At 47.7% G+C, this 18,776-nt stretch overlaps 1 protein-coding gene across 1 annotated transcript in view; it reads right to left on the bottom strand.

Annotated features, from left to right (window-relative positions):
• Window positions 1–6,187: 6,187 nt before the first annotated feature.
• whrna (whirlin a) overlaps window positions 6,188–18,776 on the bottom strand; it is an 85,899-nt gene continuing 73,310 nt past the window's right edge. The window contains exons 9-13 of the mRNA XM_076029354.1: window positions 17,401–17,475; window positions 15,693–16,260; window positions 13,261–13,445; window positions 11,523–11,645; window positions 6,188–7,332 (exon numbers count right to left, since the gene is read on the bottom strand). Coding sequence (XP_075885469.1) covers window positions 7,150–7,332; window positions 11,523–11,645; window positions 13,261–13,445; window positions 15,693–16,260; window positions 17,401–17,475 — 1,134 coding nt within the window. The 3' untranslated portion in view covers window positions 6,188–7,149. The remainder of the gene's footprint in view (window positions 7,333–11,522; window positions 11,646–13,260; window positions 13,446–15,692; window positions 16,261–17,400; window positions 17,476–18,776) is intronic.

Genomic DNA, 18,776 nt, shown 5'->3' with positions numbered 1-18,776 from the left:
AGCAGTAATTAATGAATCCTAGAATTTCAGGTATTTCTTGTTGCTGCACATTTCACTAACTCGTAAAACAGATGATAGGAGACAACCGGCAACATTTTGCAGTTTATGGAAAATACATTTCCCTTTTGTGTCTCCTTTCTGACGCCCCTGGTTTTTGTGCTAAAGCTGCTCAGAATGCAGCAGTTAGCATTCAGGGCAGAAAAGAAAAGGCGCCCTCAGTTGAAACGTGTGGGATTGTCTGGGGGATCAGGCTGCGTTCGAGCGCGTCAAGCTGTTCTCCAACTAACCAGGAACATCAGTGTAATGGTGCAGGCTTGGCTTGGTCCATGAAAGCACTGGTGGGTTAAATAGAACAGGGTCACACATATGCTGCTGCCAAAGTGGAAGCAGACTGCAATTATGAAGACGAAGCAAGAAGTTCTGCCATGATGAAGAGTTGTAAATTACAGAAGCATAATGCTGTTGTGTTTTGATGTGACAATGTTCACGTTCTTACGAGATCATTTTTCAATGTTGTTTCATGGTAACGTTTCAAAACCAAACAAAATGAGGCATCAGCAGGGCGCGATTGCTCGTTTGCACCATTAGAAAACTGCACTTCAGGCTTGGTTTGATACACGGTGAGAGCCGTCAATGTCATCAATATGAGTACAGCAATGCTGCAGTGCATTGGCTTCCCGCATTTCCTTTAGTTTCCATTCACTATCATGAAGTAACGTGAAAATCCTCCGGCGGAAGCATGAAACTTTTATTTAATTATGGGATGCTGAGCCTTTCGCTATCATGAAACAATGTAGCAGTTTCAAGTGAAAGTGTGAAAATGATCACATAAAAATGTCATGTAAGCATGCTAAAAACATCCATAATAAAGCAACATAGCCAATAAAATAACTATTAATAATAAAAAGAAACAGGCCGTGACTTTCCATGTAGATTTCTTTATTGAAAAATTAAACACACTTTCTGTATAAATAACACGTCATTGTACAACGCTCCTCGTTCAGCTGTGCAGGAGGCAGGCAAAGAAACACAGGACGGATGGACGGATGGGAGAAGAAAAGAAAAGAAAACAGAAGGAGGCAGTGAGCTGCAGCGGAAAGAGGAAGGAATCAATGGTGTCAACAGGTAGGTGGCGGTAGGGAGCCTGCAGACACTGGACAGTGCAAGTGTGGGGACCCGGTGGAGGTGGTGGTGGTGGTGGTGGTGGTGTGAGGGGCAACAGCAGGAGCGTCTGGTGTCAGACCCCAGGCCAAGGCCGACACCTCGGCGGCACCTGGTCGGCTGCAGGGGAGGAGATTAATCAGCGTGTCAGCCGCTGCTGATGGCTCCCCTCCATCATCAATGCCCCGGAGCCTCGGGTCAACGAGACGGCCGCGACACCGCACGACACCTGTCTCAGAGACGGGACGTTTCATGGAGTCCAGGAGGAACCAACGTTTGGGGTGGCGGAGAGAGAGAGAGGGAGAGAGAGAGCGGGGGAGAGAGAGAGAGAGAGGGAGAGAGAGAGAGAGAGAGAGAGAGAATGAGAGAGGGAGAGAGAGGGAGAGAGACGTGGGATGCAGATGTTTTAATATTAGGTCTGAATTCAGTGTTGGGGACTGACCAGTTACATGTGACCTCATTACGTCATTTAATTATAAAAATAGAGGTAATTGGACAGCGCTGCCGCCTCACAGCAAGAAGGTCAAGAAGGTTGTGTGGAGTTGTCAGGTTCTCCAGGTATCTACTGGGTTCTCTCCAGGTTCTCCATGTTCTCCCTGTATCTACTGGCTTCTCTCCAGGTTCTCCCTGTATCTGCTGGGTTCTCTCCAGGTTCTCCCTGTATCTACTGGCTTCTCTCCAGGTTCTCCCTGTATCTGCTGGCTTCTCTCCAGGTTCTCCCTGTATCTGCTGGCTTCTCTCCAGGTTCTCCCTGTATCTGCTGGCTTCTCTCCGGGTTCTCCAGGTTCTCCCTGTATCTACTGGGTTCTCCAGGTTCTCCAGCTTCCTCTCACACTCCAAAAACATGTGCATGTGCTGTGAATTGGAAACTCTAGATTGTTGTTAGGTGTGTGTGATGGTTGTTTGTCTCTATGTGGCCCTCATAAAGTGGCCACTGCTCCAGGGTGTCCTCACCTCAGGAAGAAGCAGGGATGGAAAACGGACGGATGGATCGTGGGATTATTCGCAATTACAATTTTAATGACGTCTGACCAATTTGTAGAGAAAAGGCTGGGCTTTGTGTTTCAATTGTATTTGTTGGCATTGTTTTCTCACGCACTTGCTTGGCACGAACATCATCCTTCTCTGTTTCCCTCCACAGACGAAAGTGTGATGCTAATGTTTCTGATTGGTTCCCCGTCTGCTTCATCACCACTCGTCCAGTTCAAGGGACTAAAGCACCAAATTAATAACCGGCTGAAAGTGGCAGTGCTTCCCTCCTCCTGCCTCAGTGTTTGCCAGTAATCTGCCTGCAACACGCTGATTAGCTGTCTGGAGGAGAAGAGACACCACACATTCATCTTCATTACACAAAGTGCATTTAAAGCAACAACTGTCGCCGTTCCTGCCCTCCTAAAAAATAAAGCCACCATTTGAGGCCATCTGCAGCAGTGTGCAGCCAGCCAGCCAGCCAACCAGCCAGCCAGCCAGCCAGCCAGCCAGCCTGCCAAACACTGGCTGACTGTTTCTCCCTCAGCAGCCTCTTCACAGAATAAACTATTGATAAATGACAAATATTGACAAAACCCGGCAATATAAATAAGATGTATGAATCTTTAGATGAGCATCTGGGGCCTGTGTTCAACGATTCCCACTGCTGAAGTCAATAAACTGACCCGGGAAGGCAGCAGTTCTCTTATAGCTCGTCTGTATTCCATAGATAAAATAGAAAAAACAAAACAATCATGTGAGCCTAATGTATATAATTAATGTGCTGCTGCAGGCAACATTATTAATAAAAAGCCTGTTTCTCAATACTAATAGATATTTTGCATTTAGACGTTATTCTTCATCTGCATTCAGTTCACTCCACATGAAAACACACGGAAACACAGTTTCAAGGGAATGGTTTCTAAACTGGAAGTTCAACACGAGACTTCCTGGACCTTTTCTCTCAGTATTTACGTCTCTGAGCTGCTGGGATCACAGAGGATCCTGTGTGTGTGTGGTTCTCTACAAGCACCATGCATCTTTCAGACACTTCACTTCTTTCCTCCTGCGTCCCTGCATTCATACGCACGGCTGTGATTTAGCGCCGATGCTCTGTTTGCGAAAGCTGACCTCCGACGCTTTCGGGGGAAAAAAAAAGGCCTTTCAGTGCTTTGGCGGCACCACCTTCTCTTCCTGCTCGGCTCTGAATCCTTTCAGAGGGTCCTTAAACGCACCGCTCAGAAAAACAAAAGCCTTGATGTGCGACGACCCTGCCGCCGCCGCCAAACTGCTGCTGCGATTCTTTGCAGATTAGATTGTTTAACGGCGAGTGAATCCACTGAGGACGCACTCCAGCTCTCATCTATCCCCGTCTTCTTATCTGGCTCCTTGTATTTCACACACACCCACTCACACACTGACACACACACACGCACACAGGCTGATGTGTCCTGAATTTCAAGTCTCTTTGTAGTTGCTCACTCGATACTGATACTGTGTGCAATTTGCAAACACGTCTCACAGTTCTTTCAAAATCTGGGTGAATGCAAACATTTAACCAGGCGCCACTTGTGAATAGAACTGAGGGCGCAGTGTCCCAAACACAAACAGTAAAAAGTTGTTATTGATCAGCTGCTGCTCAACCAGCGATGGAAACTGGTCGGCACAAACAATGAGAGTTTGACAGGAGACAACGATTAAAACTGAACTTGAATGATGACTTCTTTAAAAACCCAACACACAACTGCTCTGCCTGGTTCACATCCAGTCTCAGGGGTGGAGGTAACCCCAGCGTCCTCAATGACAAAACTCCAAGCAGTCATCAGTTATAATGAGTTTCAACAGCTATTTAAATCTGTCCAATGGGCGGCCAATCTGCTGCTGCCGCCCTCTGGTAACCTTTGCAATCAGTCTGGGTTCATGGAGAAAGGCCACTGCTTCAGTCTATGAAGAGAATTATTTCACAGCAGTTTCCCTCCACGGGTCGCAGCAGCCAATCAACAGGCACCTTTAACTGTAGCGTTGTTTTATCTTAAACATCGGGTGCCCTTCCTGACATGGACAATGAAGCAAAGCAAAGTTGCAACCAAATCAGTGTCTTCAAGCCCCACCAGGGTGTTTAGCTCTTAGAACCATCCAGAACCGTCTAGAACCACCCAGAACCATCCAGAACCATCTAGAACCACCAGGATGTTTATCTCCAAGAACCATCCAGAACCATCAAGAAACCATCCAGAACCACCAGGGTGTTTAGCTCCAAGAACCATTCCAGAACCAACCAGAACCATCCAGAACCATCTAGAACCACCAGGGTGTTTAGCTCTTTATTGAAATGACTCTGGAAACATGGAGGAGATACAGCTGTTTGATGACTGACTGACTGTTAATATAATTTCTCCAAATTCAGTTTAAGGGCCGGATTAAAAAGAGATCATAGTTTAGCATATGGCCCCCGGGCCATAGTTTGCCAATGACTGGTCTCGTATATACATTAAAAAAAAAAGGGACTCCGAGTCAAAAGACGAAGGCGTCGTTTTAACATTCCACCTGCGTTTCCGCCCTGACACGATCTTTGAAAAAAAGATCAAAAAGGAAAGGAAAAAGAAAAGAAGGAGGCAGACGGGCGGCTGAAGCCGAGCTGAAGCCTCAGAGCCTCAGAGCCTCAGAGCCCAGAGGCAAGAAGTGGCCGTGCTGGAGGGAGACCCGAGTTCAGCCACCACTGCTGCTGCTGCTTCCTCGTATCAGAGGGAGAGATAAGAGCGTTGATGAGGACGCCAGAATATAAAACATCCTTTTAATCACCTTTCTAAACTGGAAAGTTGACTGTGGCGTAACAAAAAAATACTGATCCGTATCTTTGCACCTTCTTTAGTGGTCGTACGGTCATTCAGGACCTTTTCTGTTGGTTGTACAGCATAATGCTGCTTATCACGTAGAGAGATTCCACCTCTGCTTCCGAGGCCTGTCGGGGGCGTGTCCCATTGGACCGAGACCAGGGACCCGTTGGATGGATTTCACAGCCCATCTGACCCCTTGGTGAGGGATGTCTGGCGGGATGAAATGGAGATAAATGGCCGGCTGCAGGAAGAAGAATGTCTCTGGTTTCATTTCTTCCCATCTGGGGACGGATGGGCTCAGATTTCCCAGGACGCACCGGGATTGAAGCAGCTTTTATCCTGGCTTTTTATTTTCTTTTCTGTTTTTCATTTGGTGTGTAAGGAGTGAAAACACACCGGGTGACATTTAATAAAAAGGTGCAGCAGGCAGTGCACTCCTCCACTCCTAACAAGAGACGCTACAGGTTGACATTTCAGAGGTGGCCAGCGGGATGTGAAAACAGAGCGAGATCACCACGGCGCTCTGTCGGGATCCACTGAGCTCCTTCTGATTCGCAGCTCACTGCCTCATAAAGCTGGGGGATGTTTTCCTCGGCTTCCTTCCGCCTTTCCTGAGAGGAAGTGACATCTTCCGCCCGGCAATGACTGACTCTCTCTCTCTCTCTCTGTCTCTCTCTCTCTCTCTCTCCACCTGATTGCTTATCATCTAATTGCGACTCTACAAGTGAATCATGTGTGTTGTGTTAGCAAGCGCTTGCGTTCCGACGAGCCTCTGAGGGCCGACGGCGGCGTGGTCGTCCTCTAAACGTCTCACGGCTGCTGCTGCTGAACTAATCTGGGTTCCAGCGGGACCCAAGGGGTGAATATGATTAAAGTGATTAAAATAGAACAAAAACGTAACAATAATTAATCAGGAGGGGCGGGCGGGCGGGCGGAGGGAAGGGGGTTGAATCGCTGTTTGTGACGATGAGTTTAAATAGCGCTTTGTTTTAGATGATAATGCCCAAGATTTCATATTCAGTCAGACTTGTTTGCAATGAGCATCAGGGTAACCTTCAGGTAACCTTCAGGTAACCTTTGGGTTTTGGCTGTCGGGCTGCGAATGTCGTGCAATTGCGCTGCTTCTCCTGACTTGTCTTGCTGCCACCTCCTGGGCATGAGCTTTCAGTGTCTGCAGGGGTTGGGTGTGTGTGTGTGTGTGTGTGTGTGTGTGTGTGTGGGGGGGGGGTTGCCCATGATGCCTGTGAGTGCATGAGCGATGAACAGAAAGGTAAAAAAAACAAATCAAAATGAGTCCATTTTGTCCGTGAAGACACTGGGATGCAAAGAGGAAGCGAGAAAAATAAGCACGTTCTGTGGAGGCCACATGAAGATTCTATAGAATTACAACTGGATGCTGTATTCTGGGAGGATCGATCAAAGAAATCTATGACAGCTTAACTGATTATTATGGTCTCGGCTTAAAACTCTGCGAGGAACAGAGACATTCCAGATGCACCGCTGTAGAAAAATGGAGAATCCTGCTGACACAGGATGGCCTGAATTATCATCATATTTCTAATATATACATTGACTAGATATATATGCTGATGATGCAACAGGGGCTATAGGATGTTGTCATTTATATATATATATATATATATATATATATATATATGTCTTCATGTGTACAGTATATATGCCTCTGTATCTACATTCCTTTTTACATTATATAAATGGGAGGTTGCGAGCTGGTGCGTGAAGCCGTCCTTGATGTGCACTTGTGTCTACCATAGAGGGGGGGGGGTGAAACAAATAAATGATAAATAATAATAAATAGATCAATAAATAAATCAACCAACGGGAGGCGTGAGTGCTTCAGGACGAGGTTTCAGACGGTGCTAAATCCACAGGTAACACCGCCAGGGGCACTCATCACAACTCTCCATGTGCAGTGCATGAGGGCTCACAGTGGGGAGGTAAGACATCCAGGAGAAGACGGCCGCTTCCAGCGTCCACCAGCAGGGGGAGGGGAGGTGGTTTCTTTTCCAGGAAGGAGGAGAATTGGCTCAGAGAGCAGTTGGCGAGGTCATCAAGACCATCAACAAGAGTTGTGCCATTAGGACCTTTCAAATACTTCCCACAGTGCCCCCTGCTGGTGGCGCCGCACCTCCCTCGTCCTCTCTCTCCCGCCCCCTGGTGGCTATAGAGCCACGTTGAACTCGGTCACCAGGAAGTCCATGTAGTCCCGCTCTTTGGTCTTGAAGGCCTCGGCGATGATGCGCGCCGCCTCCCTGTGTTCGCGGCCCCTCATGGAGGCGCCGTTGACCTCCAGGATGACCTGGCCCACCTTGAGCTGGCCGCAGTTGTGGGCCGAGCCGCCTCTCTGCGGTGGAGACACATCAGAGGGAGAAAGACAGAAAGAATTCTCATTGGAAGAGCAGCTCAAAGCCACAGAACGCTAGGAACGGTTGAGTTTCCAAAATAAAAGCACATTCCCACTGGTTTCATTGTTAAAATCCCATTCATCCATCTTGTTAAGATCCTGTCTGAAACATTTTCATCTCGACTTAAACTCACACCAAGAAGTTTTTTTTCATTAGAATTTACCGTTTTGCTTTTTGAGGCCTCTCTACCAGATGAATATAACAGTAAATGTCACGTCGCTCCATCATAATTGGAACGTATTTTAGATGTGAGAAGTCTTTGTATGCATTCTTGTGTTGTTTATATTCTAAAGAATATAATGGAATAAATGGAATATAAGAGTCAGAAGTTGAGGTTGAAAACAAGAAAATGTACTTCTGCCGTGTAATTGCAAAAACACAAAAGAGCTCTGCCACTGCAACAGAACAGCAAAACAGATCTCCCGCCGTGTTTGCAGCAACTATGGAAACATTCAAATGAAACAAGACGTGTGATTAATTCTGCAGGGACGCGATGAGTCCAAGCCAGGTAGAAATCCTCTTGCCTGCAGTTTTTGCTTCTTTTCCACTCAAACAAACCAGAGCGTCTCTGTGCCCTCGCCAGAATTTAAACATCCTCCCTTAAATGTGACAGGTGCTTCATTAGCATACAAATATGCTCTGCCTGTCAGAGGGAAAACACATTCGCAGCCTCACAGACGCGTCAATAGAAGCGAGCGAGCGGCGGCGCCGTGAGCGAGGGATCAACCGCGGCTCCAAGAAGCCCGCTGGCGTCTGCACGGAGACGTCCGTGAACGACGAGACGGAACGCTTTCCCCCCACCGCGGCCGTGTCCTCGGCAGTTTAATATGCCAACAACTGCTGCGGCGCCAAAGCCCCTGACCTTCACACGATGAAATCCATGCACAACTCCGGCCCCGTGGAAATAAAATCAAAATCCTCCCAGAGAAAAGAAAAGGAAAGAAAAGAGGTCTTGGAGTCCTGCGAGTAGCAATGCAGTGTGGGAATGTCATCGTTTTCACTCTATTTGTCCACAAGCTGGACTGCAAGAGCAGAGCTGCTGCCTGTTTCTGCAGAAAGCATTCAGTCTGGCCAGTTGCTTTCAGCTAATCTCCTTTTTTCCACTCTTGTTTCCCTCCTTGAAAATAATCAGTCTGTTTACTTTTGCAGCATAAAAAAATAACTCAAATAATGGATTGTTAAACTTTATCTCGATGCTCTGTAGTCTCGAGGAGGTCTTGGGCTCGGTCTCGGTGGGTTGGTCCGGTCTTGACTTGGCAGAGTGATCCCATCCCGTTCTCCATCACGGAGATCATGGCCTCCCACAATGCCTCTGGCTGTGAAGATGCTGTGCCTTCACAACATCGCAGTTTTGACAAGAGTTCTTTTCTGAGCTGCTGTTGCAGTTTGGCCATCGTCTCCTGACCTCCAGCACCACCAGATGTGGAACACTGGTTGAACTTTACTCGGACGGCTTGACCACACGCATGCTCCTAAATGCAGTGAATGGGCTGGAAGTGTTTCATGGCAGCTTGTGGCCGCTGTCGCTGCAAAGCCTTTGTCATTGTGACAGAATATTTGGGACGGCTCTAACCCTCTGACGTGGCCCTGGCGTGGACCTCATGTCACTCAGGCACCAAACGCCACTGAACAGCACCAGATTTAGCGTGTGGTGTTAAGCAGCCGCTACAACAGTAACTGGCATGGCCTTTATTCACGAGGTCGACACAAAGCCAAACTCTAAGAAGTTCAGTTTCTGCTCTGCTTTGTCATGACTGTGTTTTACGGTCTGCATGCAGCTACTGTATTGCAACACTGATAAAGAGGCAGTGGTGCACACACTGTCAAACAAGACAGCAGCAATTTATCACACAATGCATTTCTCCTGCGGACCCCTGGTCCACTGTTCTGCTGCTGACCTCATTAAATTCACCTGGGCAGGTGGACGGCCAAACCCCTGCGGACCTCATTTAGCGCCCCCTACCTACAACTATTAGTCCAGGGCTGGTAGGCACACAGTCAGAGGGCATGATGGGAAGGCAATAAGTTCTGATGGAGACAGATAACAACCGTCCCACCCAGGAGGAGGGAGCTGACAGTCAGGACTCAGTGAGCTGAGGCTCCACCCACTTCTGCTGCATCACAGCCCTCTTTATTTTTTGTGCTGTTTGTAATTCATGTACAACACCTGGACCCTGGAGGTGGCAGGAAGTGAGGCTGTGTGGAAGCCTTCTAGTAACGTGGACTCAGCCGTTCCCAGGTGACAGAGCCACAGTTTAAAGCTCTCACCTCTAACACCCACTAATCTGATTGGGTTTGTAGGTCTCGCCGCCTCGAGGCCGCCGCTGCCGCGGCTGTGTTATAAATGTCTCTCAATAACAGTGTGGCGCTGCAGGGGTTATTGCTGAGGGACGTAGCGGCGGTGTCACGTAGCGTTGCGCTCTGTCTGGCCGCATGATTGATGCAGTGAGAAACCCGGTAAGTCGAGGCTTAAAGGAGGAAAACTAAAGAAAAACAAAACAAAAACAGCAATTTTACTCTCAGGGACGACTGATTTAAACTGACTCAAACTGACTCAAACTGATTCAAACTGACTCAGACTGATTCAAACTGATTCATACTGACTGAAACTGACTGAAACTGATTCAAACTGACTGAAACTGACTGAAACTGATTCATACTGACTCAAACTGACTCAAACTGATTTAAACTGACTCAAACTGAGTCATACTGACTCAAACTGACTCAAATTGATTCAAACTGACTCAAACGGACTCAAACGGACTCAAACTGACCCAAACTGATTCATACTGACTCAAACTGATCCACACTGATTCAAACTGACTCAAACTGATTCAAACTGACTCAAACTGATTTAAACTGATTCAAACTGACTCAAAGTGATTTAGATCTTCCCAGAATGGCTTGAATAGGCTTTGAGTTCAGGAGATGAATCCTTCTGGTGGAGTTGAACTGGGAGACTTCACTCACGACACCTAAACAGCCATCACTGCAACTACAAAGAGGAGTTTTCCTAAATTGTTGTGTCACTATCCCCACCGTCAATTGTCTGTGACAGAATTATTAGATTAGTTTGAATTCCAAAAGGTGTTTTCATGCTGCGTACTTTAGCAGCCTCAGAAAATCCTTGCGTACACAAAGGCACCACAGGCAGAATGGAAGCGTCACAGCTGCGGTGCTAAACTCATTCAACAGAAACAGCACATGGTTTACCGCTAATAAATTGTTTTAAAATTGATTTTAAAAACGTGCAAAGGTTCCAGCTGCTTCTGCTTTTATCAAACTGCTGCATCACCTGGCGCAGCTGAATCGAAAATGGATTTAAAAAAAAAAAATAATAAGCCAATGCTGATTTATGGTGCATGGGGACGTGTAGCAGCAGTGTGACATGATTTGCAGGTTTGGCTCAAAACCCAGAGGGCACAAAATAAGCTGATGCACCGGTGCAGCAGATAGAATGGTTCACACTGGTGTTGTGGTCAACATCTCGTTTCCTTGTTCCTCTATCATGAAGAGACGTTGCTCTGGTCCCAGTGCAGATGCATGTATCTGATATGCATGCAGTGCAGCCACTGCTCCAGCAGGCCTCCACTCCTGCACTGGCTGTCTGCTTCCACTCTGATTGTGAATAAGCTGATTTCCCTCCTTCTGGATGCCCCTCCCCCTGCAATCAGCAGTCCCTCCTTGACTTCAATCACCACCAGAGTGGAGCAGCCCCCCCCCCCCACACTCAGCGCTGATCACTGCTCACATCCTGCAGTGGTAGCAGTGGTGACGCTGGGGCTCTGTGTGTTCAGGAAAGCAGTGCTGGCAGACAGTGTTGAGCTAATAGGAGGCGTGGTCCACACACTACACAGCCAGGAGTGACAGATGAATGCACTCTCAGTAGCAGCAGTCACTTCCCACTGAGTGGCCACTAAGTCTGCCGTTTCATTGGGATTTCAGTCACAACAGGCCGGAGAAAAGGTTGGGAATGAACGCAAATTCCAAAGACGCCTTGTCTGAATTCTTCTAATGTTTTTTTTTTTTTTTTAAAAAAACAACTTTTTGATTGAATGAAATTCTTTCCAGGTAGTCTGAGGAGGTGGAGCCGAGGGAGGCGGCCTGACCTCTTGACCTTCACACTCACCTGGATGGTGACGATGCGTGGCAATGGCTGGCGGGTGTTGGCTCCGCCCTCGATGGCGATGCCCAGGGTGCTGGCACTCTTGGCCACCCTCACTAGCGTGGACGTGGGCTCCAACAGGCCCGGCTACAACAGGAGAAATGGAAAAGTTCCAAGTTAGAAGGCCAGAGCATTGGAACTGTGCACCTGTGCACACCTTGATGTTCCCATCAATTCACCTTTTCTTCCTGCAGGCAAAACATTTTCCCATCCTGGGAAGATCTGGACTACAGTCACAGCTGCCATCTAATAGCAGCCATTGATAGCCCTGCTGCTACCACCTTTCACTACTTCCTGCCTTGCTTCCGGGTTCAAAGTCTTACGTGGTTCAGTCCACTTGATGTGGCTCTCGTGAAGCCTCCAGAGTTTAACGTCCTCGTTCTCGGAGAAAGAATTCACTGCAACCTGTGCAGACGTCACTGCCAGTCAGGGTTGTTTGGTGCGAAACAATTTCAAAAAGCATAAAATAAATGGATTTAATTAGCAGGCAGACCTCTGACCCTTTTCAAACTGACCCAGTCACACAGACTTCCAGCAGAAAGAGCTTCAGGCATACAGAGCTCTGCTATTAACTTTGCTTCCTCTGTTTCCCTGCAGATGAGGGTTGAAGGCCTGAGGTTTATTGTTGGACTTTGTGTTCCTTTTTGTTTTGTTTTTTTTTGGTCCAACAGCGATTAATTCGAAACCATGCCCGCTCATTTCCCTGCTTTTAACCTCTGACTCGTTTCAAACATGACGTTTTGGCCCTTGAATTATTCACGCGCTCGTTCCTCCTTTGAGCTCTTGATTGCCTTTTACAAGCAACATTAAATTTTCATTATTGTCCAAATGAATCCATGCCTTTGTCCTGCCGAAGTGTATTCAGCAGCCTGGAGCGTAAATCCATTGATGACGAACTCACAATTAATCAATCATTTAAAAAGCATGGGTTATGACATCATAGGATGTTGATTATTGTGTACACATATCAGATCCAGCCGTGTTCCCCAAGAGCCATTAAGATAATGAGATGTATTCAGATCTTATTAAAGACCACCTGGAGACTGTTTGCCTGCGAACCTGTCAGATTCAACCACCTGCAGAGGCTAAACACGACTCTTATGAGGAGCAATATTTCTCCTCGGATGCACAAACAGCCGTGGGCTGAACTCCTTGCTTCAGCACACAGCCTCCACTCCACGTCGGGTAATCAGAACCAGAACTGCAGATTAAACACAATCTCCCTGCCGTCGGGCCTCCTCCCTTCATCTCGTCATCAATCAAAAGAGCAATTTGAGGCTCTCATTAGGCTACGCTGCAGTGAGTGATGGTTGAGGAAAAAAAAAAAAGACAGACCACGTGACTCAATGGATGACAGGATCGAAAGAAAGAGGACGAATAAAACAACTCAAAAGGAGAGAAGAGAAGAGAGCGATCGTTAGGGAGTGGAAGCAGCATCCGGAGAACAATTAGTGCATACAGCCCATCAACTCCACAAATCCTACTTCATTTTTCATTTGTACTTGTGGAGGAGAAAAGGTGGCCTGATGTAACACGTTTCCTGCCTCCAGCTTACCTTTGCCCCGCTGATAAATCCTGAAGCGTCACAGACTGAACTGTCCCGAGCAGTTTTTATTCCTTTACCGGCAGTGTTTAGGTTTCCTCGTCAGCTTGTTCTCCATTTTTCAATTCAACACTTTGATTTCAAACGACCGTCCCTCACCGGTTTGGAGGTGGCTTTGTCCCCCTTGACACCTTGGCTGTCTTGCGGGGTGCATGTGTGTGAGCAGTGGCTGCCGCTGCTGCTGCTGCTGCTGTCTTTGCTGACGTGTCCTGACTCAGCTATGTCCACCCCGCTGTCCTCGCTGAGAGTCTGGCCGCTGTCTGACAGCTGAGACAGGCCGCCACCTGAGAGCAAGCAGGCAGAGTCATCACAGCAATTTCAATTTTATCAACTACCAAAGTCATCTCTTTCATAGAGCCTTTTTTTGGGGGGGGGGGATGGGAGGAGTTTGGATGTAACGGTGCCAAAGTCTTAACGGTACGGCGGTAACATGGTGTTCAAGTTCACAGCGCGATATTTATTGCGATATTAAGAGAAAAGACCACTTTGTGCTTTCGTATGGAAGTGCATTGCTGCCACACTAGGAAAAAAAACAGGGCTAAGTATAACATAAAAACTATTATGTTATGATTTTGACGTTATAACGTGAAATTATCACAAAACAATGTGATCATTTTCATGTTATTACGTGAAAGTTCACAGAATAACATGAAAATTATGGTGAAATAACGCGATAGTTTGACGTTGCAACGTGATACTGAGTCCTGTTTCTTTTCTAGTATGGCGGCAAGGCACTCCTGTACTTTTGAAACAGTGCAGTGGGCTTTTATTAAACAGTGGCTGACTGTTCAAAGAGCCCTCATTTAATTTCTAACAGCAGTCAAAGTGAAGCTCATGAAACATCAGCGTGAGCAGGCGCTGGTAACTGCTGCAGCTGAAAACAATTATCATTTCAATAAGAGTCTTCTTCAAGTGCGGTTTAGGCCGCTTTAAACCTCATGACATGTGGGCAAATAATAAGACGGCAACGCGGGGAAACTTATCACTGACTGCAGAAGAAGAAGAGGAAACAGTGATGGAGTTTGGCAGAGTGGGAAGTGGGATTTCAGGGCTTAAGAGCAGACTGGAAAGCAGTGAAGTGGTGCAGCGTTGGTGTGGACCAGCTGCTGATGGTGCAAAGTATTTTTATTTACAGCCTGCATTTATGGCAGCCTTTATATAAAGCCTGGGCCATACTGCACACACTGAACATTATGTTCCTGTCTATGTCTCCCAGTCGAAGCGAAGCAACCACAGTGATGGGGTCGCTTCAGTCATCAGCAGCATTATGTAGTGGAGTTTACCAGTAACTTAGCAAACCATTGTCTGCTTGATGTGCTAAAATGTCTAAAAGTGTTTCTTGTCTAAACTATAAAACAAGGAGGCCAATGGGAAAAATACCTGCATTCTATTGTTTGGCCAGCAGGGACAGCAAAGATGGTTGCAAAAACACGACTGGCTGTAAAATCTCCCTCAAAAACTGGTGAGGGCGTGGCTACAGACGGTAGCCGTGAGTGGTCAGCTGACGAGCAGGTGGGCAGGTGTTGGGAGGGGCAGGGGCATACGCTGTGCCCACGCTCCAATCAGAGCTCACCTCCAGTAGCAAACTCACGTATTCCAGATGTGGAATCTTCCAGTGTCCACCTGAGTTCGAACCTCTAGGTGGCGCTGAGCGTGGGATCGATCTCTGCAGCTTCCAAACAGGTTTTGGCAAACCAGTGGGCGACCTCACCACGTTTCTGTCTGTCCAACTTTATTTAAAGTTGCTATATTTTCAATTCGGATTGCATCCGGTTTTTTTTCTTGCTTGTTTTTATTGTTGTCCTTTTTTTTAAACTGTAACTTGACAGGCTCACAAGACACAAAGAAGCGGCCGCCACTTATTTCTGGGATGCGTTACGAGGAAGGTCAAAGCGCTCTCTCCTGTTTACAACATCTATCATCGTAACACACAGCGTTTAAAAATCACGACGGTGTTACGTGACGCATTTCCTTAATGACCACAGAAGAAGAAGAGAGAGAGAGAGAGAGAGAGAGAGAGAGAGAGAGAGAGAGAGAGACAGAGACAGAGAGAGACAGAGACAGAGACAGAGACAGAGAGAGAGGCAGGAAGTCTGGGGTGATACTGGCCAGGACTTCCTGCCAACAGCCTCCACTTCACAGAAAGTCGGCTGAAATTGAAATACTCACTGAGCATGTGCAGGATTTTTGTTTGTTTCTTATTTTCTGTGCGCAGGTGCATTTTCCTGTCAGTGCTCGTGCAGGTTACTGGAAAACGGTCAACGTGTTTGCATGTTGTTCTTGTCTGCCTGCCACCTTTGAGTGTCGGGTTGACGCTCTGCTGCAAGTGGAGTGGAGAGGGTGACGGCAGCTCTGCTTGCAACTGCTGCTGTGACTCTGTCTGTTTGAAAGTGTTGGATGTTCTAGTGACACTGAGACACCTGAGTCACCATCACACCAGGAACCCGGTACCGCTACATCCATACTGGATTACAGACTATACTGTATACTGTACACATGTACACATAGGGGTGAGCAGGTGCTTCCTTTACCTCGGGCTGCTGGCAGCGGCCGCACCTCGTTGACGTCGGGCTCTGCGTTGGGCCTGTGGACCTCCACCGTCACAAACTGCTGCTTCGAGCCGCCAGCAGGGGGCGCGGGGGCTTTGACGGGCAGAGAGGGAGGGAGCAGCGGGGGCGGGGGAGGTGCGGGCAGGGGAGGAGGGGGCGGAGGGGAGGGCGAGGGTGGAGCAACATGAGGTTTGAGGCCCCTGCTGGGCGACTGGACCCTGGGGAAGGGCCCGATGATGTGGTGGGAGACCAGGGACAGGTGGGCGCTCCTCCCCTGCTGCCCTCTAGAGGGCAGCGCGGGAGCCCTCTTCCTGATGGTGGCGTAGTCCCGAGGCTCCTCCTCCTTGCGGTGCGGAGCGGGCGAGGCCGAGCTGCGAGCCGCCTCCCTGCCCTGCCTGCGGGGGGCGGTGAAGTACAGGCCCGAGTGGACCGAGTCCACCGACGGGCTCTTGCCGAGCTGCTCGGAGCCACTGGGGCGCCTGCCCACCCCCGGCGGGGGCGGAGGCTTGAAGGATGGAGGGGACTCAGCCGCAGCCGACTGTACGTCGTCCTGAGGTGATAGAGGATATGTGGTGGTCAATGATGGAGGGAGGGGGGAGAGGAGGGCGGAGCTCACGGCCTCCACAAAAAGGCTGCAGAATTTCTCTCTCTTATTTCTGCAGTGAACTCCATTATAAGCAGCTTAGTGAAATATAAATCACCTGGATGCTCTGTGGTCATTATGAGTGCAGGGACATCAGCACAGATGTGCTGAACAACTCTGGCAACACTTTAGTGTTAGAAGTGATGGAGAGAATTCTTTCTCACTTTGTGACTGTGTGTGCAATATTCAGTGTGAACTCACCAACAGCCGACTGTTTGAAAGAGGATAAAAAATAAACCATGATGCTTTTTTGGTTTGGCAATTTTAGGATGAATGAATGAATCAATTGAATTGATACGTATTCAACTTGTTCTCTAAAATCACATTCAATGAGTCACTGAAGGCAACAAGTGTCAAAGCCATCCCATAATGACTTCAGCACACCCTGACTGATGTTCCTGCACTCGTGATGATCTTTCCACTAGATTATGACATGAAGCTGCTGCTGATGGAGTTGAATGCAGGAATGACTCAGTGACTCTTGAACGTCTGGAGGTTCAGAATTCTGATTGGGAGATTGTAGAACTCCAGCAGTGTAGCGCCGTGCTCCTCCTCTTTACACTTTAACAGAACTATTAAAGTGTATTGAGTTCAGCCTCTGCGACCAGCTGTAGTTACAGTCTAGTATCCTGTTGCCTGATGCTGTTGGTGGTGCAGCAGTGTTTGGACGGGAACCTTCTCCAAGGACAAAGTGAAGACAGAGATGATCGACACAGAGACACGAGCGACTCAACGGTGAAATGGTGAAAACACTATGAGTGAAGACGAGTCTCCTCCAGTGGGGGAAAAGCAAAACAATGATTGTTGCTTCAGGTAGCCTCTGAAACACATCTCCACCTCTTCCTCCAAATCAAACCATCTGATACATCAGAGCTTCAGACCTGAGTCCTTCACTGCCAACCAGCAGCACACAGCCACTGCACACGTCTGACAAACCTCCTCCGCTTCTCTTCACTACCACTTCATCTCATGAAGCCCCACGACTGGGAAAACCGCACGGCCTGCCTTCGCCATCCTATCTTTTCTACATGGGGCCACCGAGCTCACCAGAGAGATGTCGCTCAGCAGCGTGTTCAGACTCTCCAACGGGACGTCATGGTGGTTCTCTGCCATGCCGTCGTTCTGAGAAACCCAGGGAGAGAGAGAGACAGAGACAGAGAGACAGAGAGCGAGAGAGTGAGAGAGACAGAGAGAGAGAGGGAGAGAGAGAGAGAGAGAGAGAGACAGAGAGCGAGAGAGACAGAGAGAGAGAAAGAGAGTGAGAGAGACAGAGAGAGAGAGAGAGACAGAGAGCGAGAGAGTGAGAGAGACAGAGAGAGAGAGGGAGAGAGTGAGAGAGACAGAGAGAGAGAAAGAGAGTGAGAGAGACAGAGAGAGAGAGAGAGACAGAGAGTGAGAGAGAGAGCGAGGAGGAGAGAGAGAGTGAGAGAGAGAGAGAGGGAGAGAGAGAGAGAGAGGGAGAGAGGCCGTGTGACGCCAGAGGAGAAGAGAAAAGAGAGGGAGAGAAAAGAGTGAAAGGACGTTAAAAGAAGACTTTTCCAAAGCGAATGTAAAAATCTAATTTGCAGGAATGAGCTTTCAGTGAAGAAAGACACAAACATGCCAGTGGCTGCTTGACAATCTCAAAAAACACACACACACACACACACACACACACGTTTTCCAAGGCCAGGGTGAGAGGGTGAGACGTCAAGATGTCACCAGGCAGCAGGAGCTGCTGCCACTGTGTGCCGTCCTGCTCATCCACTTATTAATGGTGGGTATTGACAGGATTCACTCTTGACACACAACCAACATTTTTCCATGCAAACATCTTGGGACATTGCAGGAGGCGGCTGTTATCTGAATGAACGGATTGGGATTAAATAGTTCTTTGGAATTTATAGCCACACACAAGATGGCCAAAGAGCAACAGTTTGGACCGACCTTCTAAGTAAACACTTTCTCTGACTGTAGACATTGTAGATTCTCACTGAAGGCATCAAAACTTTGAATTAACACGTATGGATTACGGAGGAAAGGAAAAAGGTGAGACGTAACTCAAATACATTTTATATATATGTATGTATATATATATATATATATATATATATATATATATATATACATATATATATAATGTGTTTGAGTATGTATGTATATGTATATATATGTATATATAGGTATTTAGAGTCACTTGACATTTGCAATATAATTCCATATATCTCGCTCATATATCTGATGCCTTCACTGTGTATCTACAATGTAGTAAACAGTACAGATGTAGGCAGAGACATTGCTTGAGGCGTTGCGTGCAAACCTTTCACTGCTGGTGCATTTCAAATGTGTATCTAAGTTTTTAAACTTGCACAAGCTAATTTTGCAATGGCCAGTTGTACCAGTGGAGCCTGAGGCCTCTTCTGCTCCACTCCCTCCTCCCTCTG

The sequence above is a fragment of the Nelusetta ayraudi genome, unplaced genomic scaffold, assembly GCF_046127955.1.
Source record: "Nelusetta ayraudi isolate G7.1 ecotype Tasmania unplaced genomic scaffold, CSIRO-AGI_Nayr_v1 ptg000026l, whole genome shotgun sequence".
Classification (NCBI taxonomy): Eukaryota; Metazoa; Chordata; class Actinopteri; order Tetraodontiformes; family Monacanthidae; genus Nelusetta; species Nelusetta ayraudi.
Note: the sequence above shows the minus strand (reverse complement) of the source record. Positions and strands in the feature narration are given on the sequence as shown.